Source organism: Vulpes vulpes, chromosome 4, assembly GCF_048418805.1.
Source record: "Vulpes vulpes isolate BD-2025 chromosome 4, VulVul3, whole genome shotgun sequence".
Taxonomy (NCBI): Eukaryota; Metazoa; Chordata; class Mammalia; order Carnivora; family Canidae; genus Vulpes; species Vulpes vulpes.
The window spans coordinates 106,549,213-106,564,563 of record NC_132783.1 but is presented as its reverse complement, the minus strand read 5'-3'; the positions used below and the strand labels follow the sequence as shown (position 1 = coordinate 106,564,563).

At 38.1% G+C, this 15,351-nt stretch overlaps 2 protein-coding genes across 4 annotated transcripts in view; one reads left to right on the top strand and one right to left on the bottom strand.

The window, feature by feature from the left end:
• Window positions 1-1,853: 1,853 nt before the first annotated feature.
• On the bottom strand, window positions 1,854-11,072 carry NUDCD2 (NudC domain containing 2). Its single transcript, XM_026007572.2, has 4 exons — window positions 10,575-11,072; window positions 8,610-8,658; window positions 8,241-8,392; window positions 1,854-5,638 (listed from the first exon to the last, which is right to left on the bottom strand). Exons 1-4 carry the CDS (start codon window positions 10,866-10,868, stop codon window positions 5,555-5,557), a joined length of 579 nt encoding a protein of 192 aa, XP_025863357.1. The 5' UTR covers window positions 10,869-11,072; the 3' UTR covers window positions 1,854-5,554.
• The window catches only part of HMMR (hyaluronan mediated motility receptor), a 59,464-nt gene continuing 54,228 nt past the window's right edge, over window positions 10,116-15,351 (top strand). For 2 of the 3 annotated variants that reach the window (XR_012001192.1, XM_072756692.1), the window contains exon 1: window positions 11,053-11,460. Coding sequence is in view for 2 of the 3 variants with exons in the window: in XM_072756692.1 (XP_072612793.1) it covers window positions 11,415-11,460 (46 nt within the window). In the remaining variant the exon portion in view is untranslated. Of the gene's footprint in view, window positions 11,461-15,351 lie in introns of all 3 variants that reach the window. The other variant, XM_072756693.1, reaches the window with a different exon arrangement.

Below are 15,351 nucleotides of genomic sequence, written 5' to 3'. Positions count from 1 at the left end.
CTTCTAGGAAATAGAAGAATCACTTCCCAATTCATTTTATAAGATTAGCATCACCCTGACACCAAACCAAGATAAAGATAACACAAACAAAAAACTATTTACCAATATCACAAATTAACAGATATGGAAATCTTCAACAAATCCAGATACGTAAATGGCAGTAACACACCATGACCAAGTTTGGGATGTGTGAAAATATAAGCAGGTTCAAAATTTGAAAATCAAATCAAAATTTAAAAACCAAGCAAGACAGGGATGGACATTTCCACCCCTTCTATTCTAGCCAATGCAATGAAGCAAGAAAAAATAAAGACATACGGAGTAGTACAAACTAAATGAAACCTATTTATGGTTTATGAGGAAAATCACAGGAATTCGTAACAAAAAACTCCTAGAATAAGTGATTTTTTAAAAAGATTTTATTTATTCATGAGAGACACAGAGAGACAGAGACATAGGCAGAGGAAGAAGCAGGCTCCATGCAGGAAGCCCGATGTGGGACTCAATCCCGGCACTCCGAGATCATGCCCTGAGCCAAAGGCAGACGCTGAACCACTGAGCCACCCAGGCGTCCCCTGATATGTGATTTTAACAAGGTCACAGGATATAAGGTCAACAAACAAAAATTAAACATTTCTTTGCACTATGTACAACTGGAAACAATTTTCAAAAAATATATCATTTGCAACAGCTCCAGAAAATGAACACTTAGGAATAAATCTAAGAAAAGATGTAAATATTCCATAGGCTCAAAATCACAAAATGCTCATGATTGAAATCAAAGAGATCCTAAATGGAGAGCTGCTCCATGTTCAAGGATTGGAAGACTTATGCTATTCCAATGAAAACCCTAAGGGCAGGACTTTTGGTAGACAGACTGAATACAGCTGATTCTAAACTTTATACAGAAAGGCAAAGAGAGTTCAAACAGCCAAAACAATTTTTGAACAAGAATTAAGTTGAAGGAATCCGGCTGCCCAATTTTAAGACTCATCATAAAGCTACAATTATCAAGGCAGTTTGGCATTTGTGAAGGGATAGAAAAATGGATCAATGGAATAGACTAGAAAGACCAAAAACAGACCCATATGATTTTTGACAAAAGTGCAAGAACAACTTAATGAAGAATGGAGTCTCAAAAAATTATTTTGAAACAATTGGACATCCATTTGCAAAAAAATGAAGGTCCACCTACATTACACAGCTTACAAAAAAAATAACTTTGGATGGGTCACACATCGAAATGTAAAACATACAATAATAGAACTTTTAGAAGAAAATATTGGAAAAAGCCCTCATAACCAGGATTACAGAGTTCTTAGACATGATACCAAAAGCTTGATCCACCAAAAGCATGATGAACTAGTATGTCAAAATTAAAAACATTCATGCTTTAAAAGACACCATTAAGAAAGTGAAAAACCCACACAATAGAAGAAAATATATGCAAATAATGAGACTTGTGTACAGAATAAAGAACTCTTTCAACTCATTAATAAATAACCCAATTTAAAAAATGGGCAAAGGATTTGAATAAACATTTCTCCAAGGAAGATACATAAATGGTCAATAAGCACAAGAAAAATTGTTCAGCATAGTCATCAGAGAAACACAAAACAAAACACAGTGTGATACCACTTCATATCCACTAGAATGGCTAAAAATTTAAAAATCTTGTAACAAGTGTTGGTAAAGATGTGGAGATACTAGAAATTTCATACACTAGTGGCAGGCATGCAAAATGGCGTAGCCACTTTGGAAAACAATCTAGAAATTCCTCAAATGATCAGTTTCCATATAACTCAAAATTCTATTCCTAGATAAGAAATAAAAATATACATACACATAAAAGCTTGTACTCAAATGTTTATTTTTTAAAGATTTTATTTACTCATTTGAAAGAGTGAGAGAGCAGAAGCGGGGCAGGCGCAGGGGAGGTAGAAATAGACTCCCGCTGAGCAAGTAGCCTGACACAGGGCTCCATCCAGGGACTCTAGAATCATATGAAACAAAAGCAGATGCTTAACCGACGAGCCATCAAGGGGCCCCCACTTGAATGTTTATAGCAGCATTATTCATAATAGCCAAAAGGCAGAAACTTCCCAAATGTCCATCAACAGACAAGTGTATAAATATTCAGCAATTATACAATGGAATAGTCCAGTCATACAAAAACAATGAAATACTGGCATACTGTAACACGGATGAACCACTAAAACATTATGCTTAGTGAAAGAAGCCAGTAACAAAAGACCACATACTATAATATTCAATATATGAAATGTCAGAACAGGGCAATTTATGAAATGGAAAGCAAATTAGTGGTTGCCTGGCTGAGGGTGGAGAGGGAGGGAATGGATAGCTAAAAAAGCACGAGGTTTCTTGAAGTGATGAAAATGAAAACTGACTATGGTGATGGTTGAACAGGACTATACTAAAAACCACTGAATTATATACTTTAAATGGACAAAATACACGGTATGTGAATTAGATCTCAATAAAACTGCTTTCTGTTTTTGTTTTGTTGTTTCTTGAAAAAAAACATTACAAAGTGCCCGGGTGGCTCAGTCAGTTGGGTGTCCAACTCAAGTTTCTGCTCAGGTCATGGTCACATGGGTCAAGAGATCCAGCCCCATATCAGACCCCATGCTCAGCAGGGAGTCCACCTGGGGATTCTCTCCCTCTGCCCCTTCCCTCCTGCTGCACTCTCTGTCTCTTGAATGGATAAATAAACCTTAAAAAAAAAAATTACATGTGATTCCATTGATGAACATTCTTAAAAAGACAAAACTATAGAGACAGTCTTAACCAGTGGTTTCCAGGGTTTGAGGCTAGGAGTAGGGCATGACTACAAAGGGAGAGAATTAAGTTTTTATGGTGATTAAACTATTTAATCTCTTGGGATGCCTGGTTGGTCAGACAGTAGAGCATGCAACGCTTGATCTCAGGGTCATGAGTTTGAGCACAAATGGGGTGTAAAGTTCATTAAAAAAAAAAAAGAAAAAAAACATAATTAAACTGTTCAATCTCCTGATTTTGGAGGTGCTTACACGTATCTCTGCATGTTAAAATTCACAAAACTATGAACAGAATCTACTTGCTAAAAATTCACAAAACTATTAACAGAATCTACATGTTAAAAATTCACAAAACTATGAACAGAAAAGTTAATTTTATTGTGCTTATTCAAAATACTAATTTCTTTGAAAGTCAAAAAGAGAAGCAAATTAAAAGAGAAAAGCCTCTTCCCCATCAATTCATTCCTAGTTCTTGGGTAAAGTGAACAAGAGAGCCATTTTGCCAAAGGGTATGACAGGGCTTCAGTGGCCCACAATGAGGTGTGTTCAGGTCCAAGGAGGTGAGGATCTCTGCTTGCCACAGGGTGTTGGAGCCTGAGTAGAGTAAGGAAGGCATTCATGTGAGATGACCTAGAATAGGGAACCAAATATACTAAGGATAACAGAAATCGGACTTCTCACTGCTGTCATTATAAATATAGAAAGGGAGAAAAGAAAAATGCACCACATGGGATTAGCCATTAAGGTTTAAGTGTGACTCATGGTTTTCAATATATAGAAATAAATACAGCTATATATTATAAACACACAACAATTGCTCACTACCACACAAATCTTAGCTTCTAAATACCATTCTGCATTTAAGAGAACCAGAGCACCTTAAAAACATGGGTTCTTCTTGAGCTAGGACAGAGAAAGCCTAAGCCTGGTATAATTTGTGCCAGAAAATAAGAAATTCCTAAAATAATGATTAGACGTCAAAAGAACATACAAGCCACCTAGAATGGTTTCCCCTGACCAAATCAAGAAAAATTGTGAGCATCACAGTAATGGAAATAATAGATTTACCCCCACTGAATAAAATGAGAAATCATGAGTCCCCATAAATAGTCCATATAGATATAAATAAGTTGGAAGTTTGATCAGAAACAGGATAGTACTCTGAAGCTACTTTCCCACAAAGTAATCATAAACTTAAAAAGAATAGCTTTACTGTGAAGACTGACAGACACCACTTATTCACTGATCTAAGTAAACACCACCAGAAAAAAGACAAATCAAAATTACTAACTCATTATAAGATGCAATAAGAATACAGCATCACGTCTGTAATATCCTTGCCAAAGATACATAATCTGAATTTAATCATGAAGAAGTATCAGACAAAACTCAAAATAAGGGATGTTGTACAAAACTAGCCTGTAATCTTGAAAAGTGCTGTGGTTGTAAAAGTCAAGAAAGAAAAAGAAGACTTGTTCCACAATGAAGTAGACCAGACACCTGACATCTAATCTAAAGGCAAAGCATGACTCGGACTGGATCCTTTTCCCATACAGAACATTACTGGGACAATCAGTTAAACATGAATGCAAATAAAGATCTGAGGATTAGATGGTTGTAACATATCAATGCTAATTTCCTGACTTTAATAGTTGTATTGCAGTGATGTAAGAGCATGTCCTTTGAAGGAAATACACACTATGGTACTCATAGATGATGCAGTGTCCTATCATAAATTTATAAAGAATTCAGGAAGAAAACAATTATTTACACTTTACATGTAACTTTGTTATACATTTCGGGTTGTTAAAAATAGTTTTTAGGGGCATCTGGCTGGCTCAAGTTGGTGGAGTGTGCAACTCTTGGTCTCAGGGTTGTGGGCTCAAATCCCACATTGGATGAAGGAATTACTTAAAAATAAAATCTTTACAAAATACATAGAGAGGTATTTTAAAATTCCAAAGGACATAAAAAGAATGAAATAAAATTTTAAGACAATCCTTCCTTAGATGTCCGGATCACTGAAGAGCAAACTTACATCACTAACTTATAAACATTAACCATAATTTGCTTTTTTTGTCACTGACAAAGGATTCACCCAACAATCATATTCATTCACTACTTCTGTTTTGTATTAATCCATTCCTATTGTTAGGTTTCTAACTATTTTTCAATTTCTTGACAAAGTCATCTCCCAAGGCATAATATATACTTCAGAAATTTTCATTAACTCTTAAAATGAACTTACTTGGAATAAATATGTAGACCTCTTCCTTTCTTAAAACTTTTTTTCAGTAATACAATTCCTGTGTGAACTGGCATACTTAGACAAAGGGGTACACAATTCCTATTTAGAAAAATTTATTGAACATTATTCCTGCGTTACACTTATTGAAAGAAAATTTAATTGTCCCTGAAGGCACCAGTCATTTCACATGATCTATACCCTAATGTTTTTTGTATTAAAAATACAGGTTAAATATGAAATTAGTAAAATGCAGCATATAAAACCTCATGCTGAGCAAAAAAACAAGTCCAAAAAAAAGTTACTATATATCAGTAGAATAGTTTCCACAGTATTTAAGATGTTTCCTATGTAAAATGATATTTGAATGCAATTTTTAAGAACCATAGTTAATGTATTTTGCAATTTGTTAACTGCAGGTATCCACATTCTCCTTCTACCCCATAACTGTTCCTTTGATTAAGTTCACAACATCTGCTAGGATCCACAGAATGCAGCAAAACCGTAGTGGTTATTTCTCAAGATTTGAGAAATCTGGTCCACCTTTAGTATAGTTTCCTGAGATTTCTGCTCCACTGAAGTCAAAGCCAGGATTCTAAAAGATATGAAAAGAATTATGATAAAATAAATCTTATAAGGAAAAATCTAAGTAACTCAAAAGGGAAATGGTAAAGATATGAACTAGCCATTAACAAAACGGGAAATCCAAATGGCCAATAAACATGTCAAAGGATGTAATCACCAAAATAGAACTTAAAACTAGGAGGTATATTTCAATTTTCAGATCTACAAGCATTTAGAGAATCAATATGTATATTACAAGTTGACAAGTATATGGGCAAACATATACTTTAGTATACATGTGAAAACAGATTTTTAATAAACTAGCACCATTTGAGAGTTTACTACATGCCTGCCAGGATTCTGAGATCTATGCATTTATCAACATATTCAATCTTCATAACAATCCTATGAAGTGCTATAACATGTTTTCATCTTTTGGAAGGCATTTCATTTATACAACAAACATTTATAGAATTCCTACTGTTTAGAAGACACCATTAGAGACCTGTGGAATTCAAGAGCAAACAAAACAAAGATCCTTACCACTGGTAGAGCTGACATTCTTACAGGAGGACACAAATAATAAACTAAGTTATCTAATGCAGGGTTTGGCAAAGTTTTCTGTAAAGAGCCAAGTAGTTAGAATTTTAGTCTTTGAAGGCTAGAGTCTCTGCCATAACTACTTTAGTCTGGTGTTGCTATAAGAAAGACAATACACTGGCGCAGCGGTTTAGCGCCTGCCTTTGGCCCAGGGCGCAATCCTGGAGACCCGGATCGAATCCCATGTCGGGCTCCCGGTGCATGGAGCCTGCTTCTCCCTCTGCCTGTGTCTCTGCCCCTCTCTCTCTCTCTGTGTGACTATCATAAATAAATAAAAATTAAAAAAAAAAAGACAATACACAAATGAACACGCATAGTTGTGTTCCGATATAACTTTACTCCAAAAACAGGAAGTGAGCCAGATTTCACCCAGGGGCCATAGTTTGCCAGCCCCTGATCTAGAGTGTTAAAAGTTGGTGCAAGTGCAAAGAAAGAAAGAAAGAAAAGAAAAGAAAGAAAAGAAAGAAGGAAGGAAGGAAGGAAGGAAGGAAGGAAGGAAGGAAGGAAGGAGGGAGGGAGGGAGGAAGGGAAGGAGACAGAGGAAGGGAAGGAAAGGGAGAAAAGGAAGGAAGAAAAATAGGGCAGAGTAAGGGAAATGAGATTATAGTATTTAAATAGGATGATCAAAGACCAAAGTATGCTTTATTGAGCAATGACTTGAAAACAGTGAAGAAGCTAGCCAAGCTTTGGGAGAACATTGTAGTCAAAAGGACAGAAAAGGAATGTTCAAAAATAACAAAAAGGTCAAAATGGCTAGAGCAGAATGCCTGGAGGGAGATTCATAGAAGTCAGAGAGTAAGAAGGACCAGATCAGATAGAATGAAAGAGCTCTGATAAGAGAAGCGATGCATTCTGACCTGCATTTTCAAAGGACTACTATGCTATTTTGAGAATACTGTAGCTTAGCAAGGGTAGAGGAGAACAATCAGAAGGTTATTAGAATAATCTAGGCAAGACACTACGGATGGTACAGATCAAAGTGGTAGTAGAGTTCGTGGTGAGAAGTGGACAAATTCTGAATTTATTTGGAAGGTAGTGTCAGTAAGATTTCCTAACAAATTGGACAGGGTGTGTGAGAGAGATATAGAAATGAAGGATGATTCCCTATTTTTGTTTTTTGGTCAGATCAAGTAGTTTCCATCAACCAAGATGAAAGACGACAGGTAGAACACGTGTGGGAGGAATTTACAGAGTTCATGTTGAATACGTTGAGTCTAATATGTCTGTCAGACTGTCATGTGCAGATGCTGAATTGGAAATATGACTGCAATATTTGGGAGAAAAGTCTAGACTAGAGATACACATTTGGAAATCATCATATAGAAAGAAATTATCCATCAAAACTTTAATAGTGCTTTGATCTAGTAATTCTTCTCCTACATAAACAGATCATTGGAATAGTTTTATAGAGATGAAAGCACAAATTTTGTTTGAAATAGACACAAAGTGAAAAATCCAAATCTTATCAAAAGGGAATAGCTAAATAAATAACGATGATACTTTCAAACTAGAAAACACCCTGAAGTAGTTATGAGTGTTTTTGGAATGAGTATGTACTGGTAGGGAAAGAGACCCAAGACATATTATTAAATGAAATAAACAACATGAACAATACACACAGTGTGATCCTGCATTTATGTTAAAAACAAGGCAGCAAACGAACACATCAAGGATACAAGAATGAGACAGTAGCATGAATTAGAGAGATGTTGATGAAAGGAATTTTTCACTTTTTTATATTATGTAAATCTATTTTGAGTGAATTTTTTAGTTCATTTATGCATTACTGGTGTACATTAAATAAATTTAAACTTAGAAATCATGACAGTACAAATAAGTTCCTCTATAGAATATTTGAAAAAGAATAAAATAAAATCCAAATAAAGACTATCTTCCTAATGAGTTAACTTATAAAATTCCTCTAAAGAACTTTTTAAGTATTTGTAACCACTTTGAGTTTCAATTTCAAATAATAATTATTCTATGGTTTTAAGATGATTATCAATACATATTCATACATTCATCTCACTTACTTCTTTCTGGAATCTCTCTAATGTAAGTTTCCTCTGCATTTGGTCTTGCACCCAAGGATCAGCTGCATATTCAGATTCTAGAAGAGAAGTCCAGCAATTTGCTGCATCTCTCTTTGTCTTTGTAAGAACAATACGGACCATTTTTCTGTCCTCTAAACAAATAAAAATCACAAATTAGAGATCATCATTAAATTTTTTATTTTCAAAAATCATTAGGTAATCTTGACATACAATTATGTTCAATACGCTTCTATCATCATTCTCTTGCAAAGACAAAAGACCTAATACAACAGAGGGAAATATACTAAGTTCCAAGACAAAAATTTATTCTTAAAAAAAGGGGTTCCAAGAAGTATAAGTTACCCTTACCCAAAGTCCATGTTCCCTCATCAGCTATTGTAGAATCAAAGAGCTTGCCCTGAAAAATAAACATATGCAGTACTAAAAACATAAATATTTCATTAATTCTTATAAGACTTTCATGACTTAAAGACTTTGCTGATTTCCTATCTAATCCACATGTAATTGTCTAGTTTGGTTATATTAGGGAGATAAAATTTTATACCATTTCAATATATAGGTGCTGAACCCTATCTTTCCTCCTAGCAAGTGAAATGGAATCTAGTTTACACTGCTTGAAATATTTACTATGACAAAGAACACAGGGCTCTCTAAAAGATCAGGGCTCCTTAATTTTTAGAAGATAAATAAATATTACTGATCACTGAACCAAATGTGAAATTAGTATCTGAACTTTAACTTTACCGATTGAAATGAACTACAAAAAGAACTTTCCTGCTGAAATTAAGCAACGATTAACTTTACCAATTGAAATGAACTACAAAAAGAACTTTCCAGCTGAAATTAAGAAACGATTTCTCTTAAACTTTAAAAAACTGGTTCTCCTTTGGTGGGCAATGTAGAATCAAAAAAAACTTTTAAGCACATACTGCTGTTCTGATACCCAGATTAGCTGTGACTGATTTTTCAGAAACTGCTGTTTTAAGAAAGAAATTGGCAAACATAAGTTTAAAAGAGAATCCATCTGCTCAAATCCGTTTTGATTTGTTGCTACTTGCCTAATTTAAGTATCTGAAAATGAAATTAAAAGATCACATAAAAAAAAAAAAGAAAACATTTTTTCAATATGTCAGTCCTAGTGAGAAAAAAAATCCTACTGGTCTAATAAACATACACCTAAAATCCTAAAGGTACTGCTAAATTCCCAAAGTTACTGGAATTACTAAAGGAAATCTGAATTGTACTCTTAAACCACTGTTGAGGAAACTATGAATTACACAACTATCCAGAAAGATCCGTAAGATCCAAGCTGACATAAATCAAGGTCTTTCACGTGAATCTCTTTTTTCTCTGAGGCACTTTAAAGCATTTCCCCATAAAGTAATAGCAGCTACCATGCAGTGTACACTCGTTACATACCAGACACAGGTCCCAGCTCTTACTTCCCACGGATACCCCGTGACGTTCAAAACAGTCCTATCAGGAAGGTACTAGAATTACCGCACCCTGTGTGGACGAAGGCGTAGACACCGAATGACCTCTTGCCCAAGGTTACGAAATTAGAAAAAGGGCATAGCCAGGTGTCCTACGCAAGGAATCTCCCGTCACCACTTCATGACACTGTCATCTAACACCTTGGGCATCGGATCTGGAAAAGAAATCTAACTTGCACGTAACTGAATTCACCTATAAAGTTTATCCAAGGAAAAAGCGGCTCCCGGATCCGACGGGCATGATGGGAACAAAACGCCTCTCGACTACCTCCTTACCACTCCACAAACATGCAGAATTTTTCCGATTTTGTCGAAAAAAAAAATATCACCTGACGTCACCTCTGAATCCTCCTTACCCTGTACTGTATCCTCTACTGTCCTCTAACTGCCGAAACATTTACTAACTTCGCCTTAGTACGCCTCCCTGCAAGAGCATCACCCGAGCGCAGGGAACTTCAGTCTAGTTCATCTCTGACCTCTCAGCACTTAAAATCAGCGCCTCGGAGAAAATATATGTACAACGAGTATTTGTCCCTTTAAACATCTAGGTGAAGACCCGCAGGAGAACAAGAGCAGCAACTTCTTCGGTTTGGAGATAAAGCCAGGAAACCGGGCTCCTCCAATCTTTCCGTCAACTCGGGGCTAGCCTTGAGTGGGGACACGGACCAGACCCCAACCAGGCCGACGCTATCTATCGCTCTTTCGGCTCAGAGCCATTCGCTCGGCCTTCCAACAGTCCTTGCGTGGAAACCATGAACCTTCGCACTCGGGGACTTAGAGGCCGGGAGGAAAGTGAGCGCAAGCCCCGACCTGCCGCTACCTTGAGGATCTCGCGACCACCCACGGCCAGCGCCACATGCCGGCTCTGCAGGCCGCACTGGATATCCTGGGCGCGAGTGCCAGGCGGCACCTGAACTTCAATAAACACCTCCTCCAAGGTCTGGTACCACTGGCCCCACGGCGTCCCGCACGGAACCACCCCACTGCGCTCCTCAAACGGGGCCGACATACTCCGGGAGCCTTCCAGCCGCAGCCGCACGGAGCCAGACGAGCGCACGCGCGAGCTCCCCGCGCTCAGGCCACGCCCCGACTCTCCGCTCAGGTCACTGCACATGCGCAGGGGCGTAAGCCGCGGTCTCAGCGAGCTCCTTCCTCCTCTTCAGTGGCCGTTTACGACCCTGGCAGTGCCCAGTTTGAAAGAACTGAAATCCGGGGAAGCTGACACCCAAGGGACGGTGGGAGAAAGTTGGAACTAGTGTAACTAGAACTCACTGCACTGCCGCCCTTATGACGCCAGAAGCTGGCTTGCCAACTTCTCAGACGTGAAATGCGCTTGCGCAAATGAGGCGGGCGTGTAAGTTACAATTGAGTAACGCCAGGAACGATTGGACACGCTTTGGGCAATAATAGTCTCCTATTGGCTGGTGACCTAAACTCACAGAAGCCCTGATTGGATGCGACGAGGCCGGGTGCGCATGCTCTTTAGTCGTTCCCGTCCTGGATTGGTGCGCCCGAAACTTTGGTTTTCAAATCTGCTGACGTTAGAGGTGGGCAGTGGATAAGCCGGGAGGTTTGAATTTGGAGCGAGTAGGCCGAAATAAGCAGCCAGAAGTTGCGGAGGAGAGCTAGTGACCTTCGGTTTGTGGAGCTGGTCATCAACATGTCTTTTCCTAAGGCGCCCCTGAAACGATTCAATGACCCTTCCGGTGCGTACGGGGAAAGGAGTTGGGGGTCGGGATATGTTGTCACGCACCTTGCCGCTCTCGAGTCCCTTCCTCGGAGGCTAATCGGCGATTGTAGGGCTGCCACGGGTCTCATTCAATGGATTATTTTTCTAGAATCTGTACTAAGCATTTACTTCCCTAGCACCGTTCAGATAAGGGTAGAGCAGTGAATGAAGCGAAGTCTTTGCCCCATCGAGCTTACTACATTCAGCTGGAGAACACAGCCAATGAACAAGTGCTGTGGGGAAACTAAAGCAGAGAGAAGGAAATGGGGATAAGGAAACTATTGGTAGCTATTTGATGGTCAAGTCCGGAAGGCCCCACTGATTAAAAAAAAAAAAAAATTGACCAAGTTTTTCGTATGAACTTGTGAATTTCTTTTGGATATTCCATTCAGGAATAAAAGAAGGATAATTGGTAAAGGCAATTTATGGGTAAAATTATGGTAGTAGCATACTTACTGAAAACATAATGAAGTAATGGCACGTAGAACCCCAATCACCGTATTAAGTATTTACATTGATTATTCTTTTTTAATTACCCAACATCCCTGAGAGGTAGCCCTATTATTGTTTTATTGATAAAAAGATTGAGACATAGATTTGCTCAGTGTTACACAACCAAGTTAGCAGAACTGGGACATAAAATCAGGCCGTCGTGAACCCATCCTGTGAACTTAGTCGCTGTGATGCATAAGCACACTAACCAGGAAGACGCAGATATGGTTAGTGAGGCACACTCATCATTCAGTGGATGCAAACTGTATGCAGGGACTCTGCTAAGGTCTTCTCTGTTCTACCTGGTTTACTCTTTCCAAGTGAGGAAGGATTGATATCGTCCTCGTTTTACATATGAGGAAACAGAGGGGTTTTGTAACTTCTGAGCAGCCAGTAATTGGTAGGGCTGAACATCAAAGCCCATGATTTATTCACTATAATATACTCTTTATAAAAGGCACTTGTTGGCATCTTTAACTTGTCAGCCAACATGCAAATGGAAATAAGGATCACTGCTCACAAAGGAAGGCCAAGTGAGCAAATGGGTCGGCATAAGCTTCTTCTTCTTCTTTTTTTTTTTTTTTTAAATAAGCACGAGCTTATTTTCTTAATTGAAAGATCAGGAATATACTGTTTCCTGGATATTCAAAGAATTTTCTCTAAATTCTCTCAGCAGTATGTCTTTTAAGGAGAATTCTGTTTTCTTTATAGTAGATTAAACTGACTTTACGAACTCACAGTTTCAGAAGTAATAATTATTACTTTATTTGATACTCGAGTGACACTGTAGTGATTTCTCCTGTTACTCCAGTAATCCCAACAGCTATGAGGTGGATACTTTTTTTAATTTCTGTTTCATAAGGAAAATTAAGCCTCAAATAAAAATAAATGTCCAGGGGTCTTAAAGCTAGATTAGAAAAGGAGAGAGTATAATGTTCTTATTCACCATCTTCTCCTGACTAAAAAGTACTTGGCACATAGTAATGTCTACTGGTTAGCATTTAAAGCTGGATTTGAACCCTGATTGGGGAATTATAAAACTCTATCCCCATTCCCACATTCCCAGTGACTTTCTATGTTTTCTTCACCGCACTGTCAAACTCAACCCTGAGCTAAATACTGGGGTTACGAACATGGTCTTGAGAGACCTAACCACAAGCAGTTTTGTCTAACATGGAATATGGATAATTACAAAACTGACAGGTTCTCTGATAAGAACACTACTCACAAGCTACTACAAAGAGAGGTTTCCAACCTAATTTGAGGACTCAGAGAAAACTGGAAAAAGCTGAGTAAGAATTAGGCAAAATGGAAGATGGACTGTCCATTCTGGGTAGAAGAAATAGGAAATAAAGAAATCTGATAGGTAGCTCAGTCAACTAAGCATCTGCCTTCAGCTCAGGTCATGACCTCGGTTTCCTGGGATCAAACCCCGCATTAGGCTACCTGCTAAGTAAGGAGTCTGCTTCTCCCTCTGCACCTCCATTCTGCTTGTGCTCTCGCTCAGTCTCTCTCTCAAATAAATAAAATCCTTAAAAAACAATTTTAAAAAGATCCGAAAGTTTGAAGCGTTTAATGAAATGCAAAAACTGTTTTGTTTAAAATTATTAACTACCTGTTAGCTACCAGTCATTGTTGATCAAGAAAGAAGTTGCAGGAAACTTGTGATAACTCCCAGGACATCTCATTCCATTTTTCTGATGTTCCGTCTCCCCAGATTTCTAACAAGTCATATGTATGTGTGATATAGTACATTTAAGTGTTAGTAAGGAAAAGATCTGGAGCATGAAAATAACATGTACTGACTACACTCTCACAAAGAGTTAATAGATAATACAGGCTGGGTTTCTACCTAGTTCTTGAATCTAAATCCTAAATCAATCAAATTTGATTGTTTAAGGAAGTTTTTGTTAAGTATGGTTTTAATTGTTCTCAACTCATGATGCTGCTCACTGTCCACCATCCCATCTTTTGCTTGCCCATATTTCCTTTTCAGAGTGTAAACCTAGTCATGAACCAGAACATAAGAATTCAACATCATTTTATTTTCTGGCCACTCTGACAAGTCTAAACTGGTGCTTCTCATGCTTTTCCATAGAAGCATTCCTAAAAGCAGAGAGCTAAGTGCCTGTCTGGCTTGGTTGGTAGAACATGTGACTCTTGATCTCAGGATTGTGAGGTCAACCCCCATGTTAAACCTAGAGTTCACCTTTAAATAATAATAATTAAAAACAGAGAGCAAAGAATATCCATAGGCTCTGCATGCCCTCATCCCCTCTTCCCCAAAAAAGGCATAGCTAACAGTATGGTGGAAGTCTCTTGTTTGCTTTAAAACATGTCCCCCTCTACCTCCCCCAGCTCCTATCCCAATGAGTAAAAGTATGTGCTCTAAACTGGGTGTTATCCTATATGTTGGCAATTTGAATTTGAATTTTTTAAAAAAAACCTATGCTCTAAGATGTGCCACCCTTAAACTGATTTTAGGGAAACCCCTGTCAGCTTCCTGTTTCACCCCAATGTGAGAAATCTGAGAGAGCCAAGATTAATGTTTTCTGTTAAGTCTGCCTTTATGTTAGATGCCCCACTGAATTCTATACTTCGTGTTGAAACTCTCTTCTGATTGGAAATCCACTACCCCAACCCCTTATTGACCCACATTTAGATCAAAAAGCTCCCAGGATTGGAATTTTTGTGTAATTATTTTTGTTACCATTATCCAGGGAGAGGAATGGAAAATTCACTCCATCTTTGATGTTTTTATAGCCTTTTAGAATTGATGAAAGGAGTGACTTTAATACTTTTTAATTGTATCCCAGGATGAGAAATAAATTGTGTATCTACATTTGAATCACACTGATATTTTCTGTTGTGCTTCACTTTTCCTTGATGCTAGTCAAGATGTACCAACAAGCTCTGACCTATCATTCCATTTGAGAAACATTTAAGAGACAGCTGGAGTTGCCTTGAAATGGTCACTCCTTGCAGTTCCTGTTTATTTGCATGAAACACTATGCTGAAGTAAGTAACTTTTCAGAGAATAGTATGAATCTATTGATTCTCAATCCTTAAAGCTTTATGCTAATGATATTTTTACCTGTTTTGTTTAAGTAGGCTCTATGCCCAATATGGGGCTTGAACTCATACCCTGAGATCAAGAGTCTCCTGCTCTACCGACTTAGCCAGCTAGGCAATACAAGTCCTGAGAGCCAAATCTCAAGTCAACTATGCATAAACAGGGATGCCTGGGTGGCTCAGCAGTTGAGCGTCTGCCTTCAGCTCAGAGCCTGATCCTGGAATACCAGGTTGGAGTCCTGCATCCGGCTCCCCAGGGAGCCTGCTTCTCTTCTTCCTCAGCGTCTCTGTCTCTCATGAATAA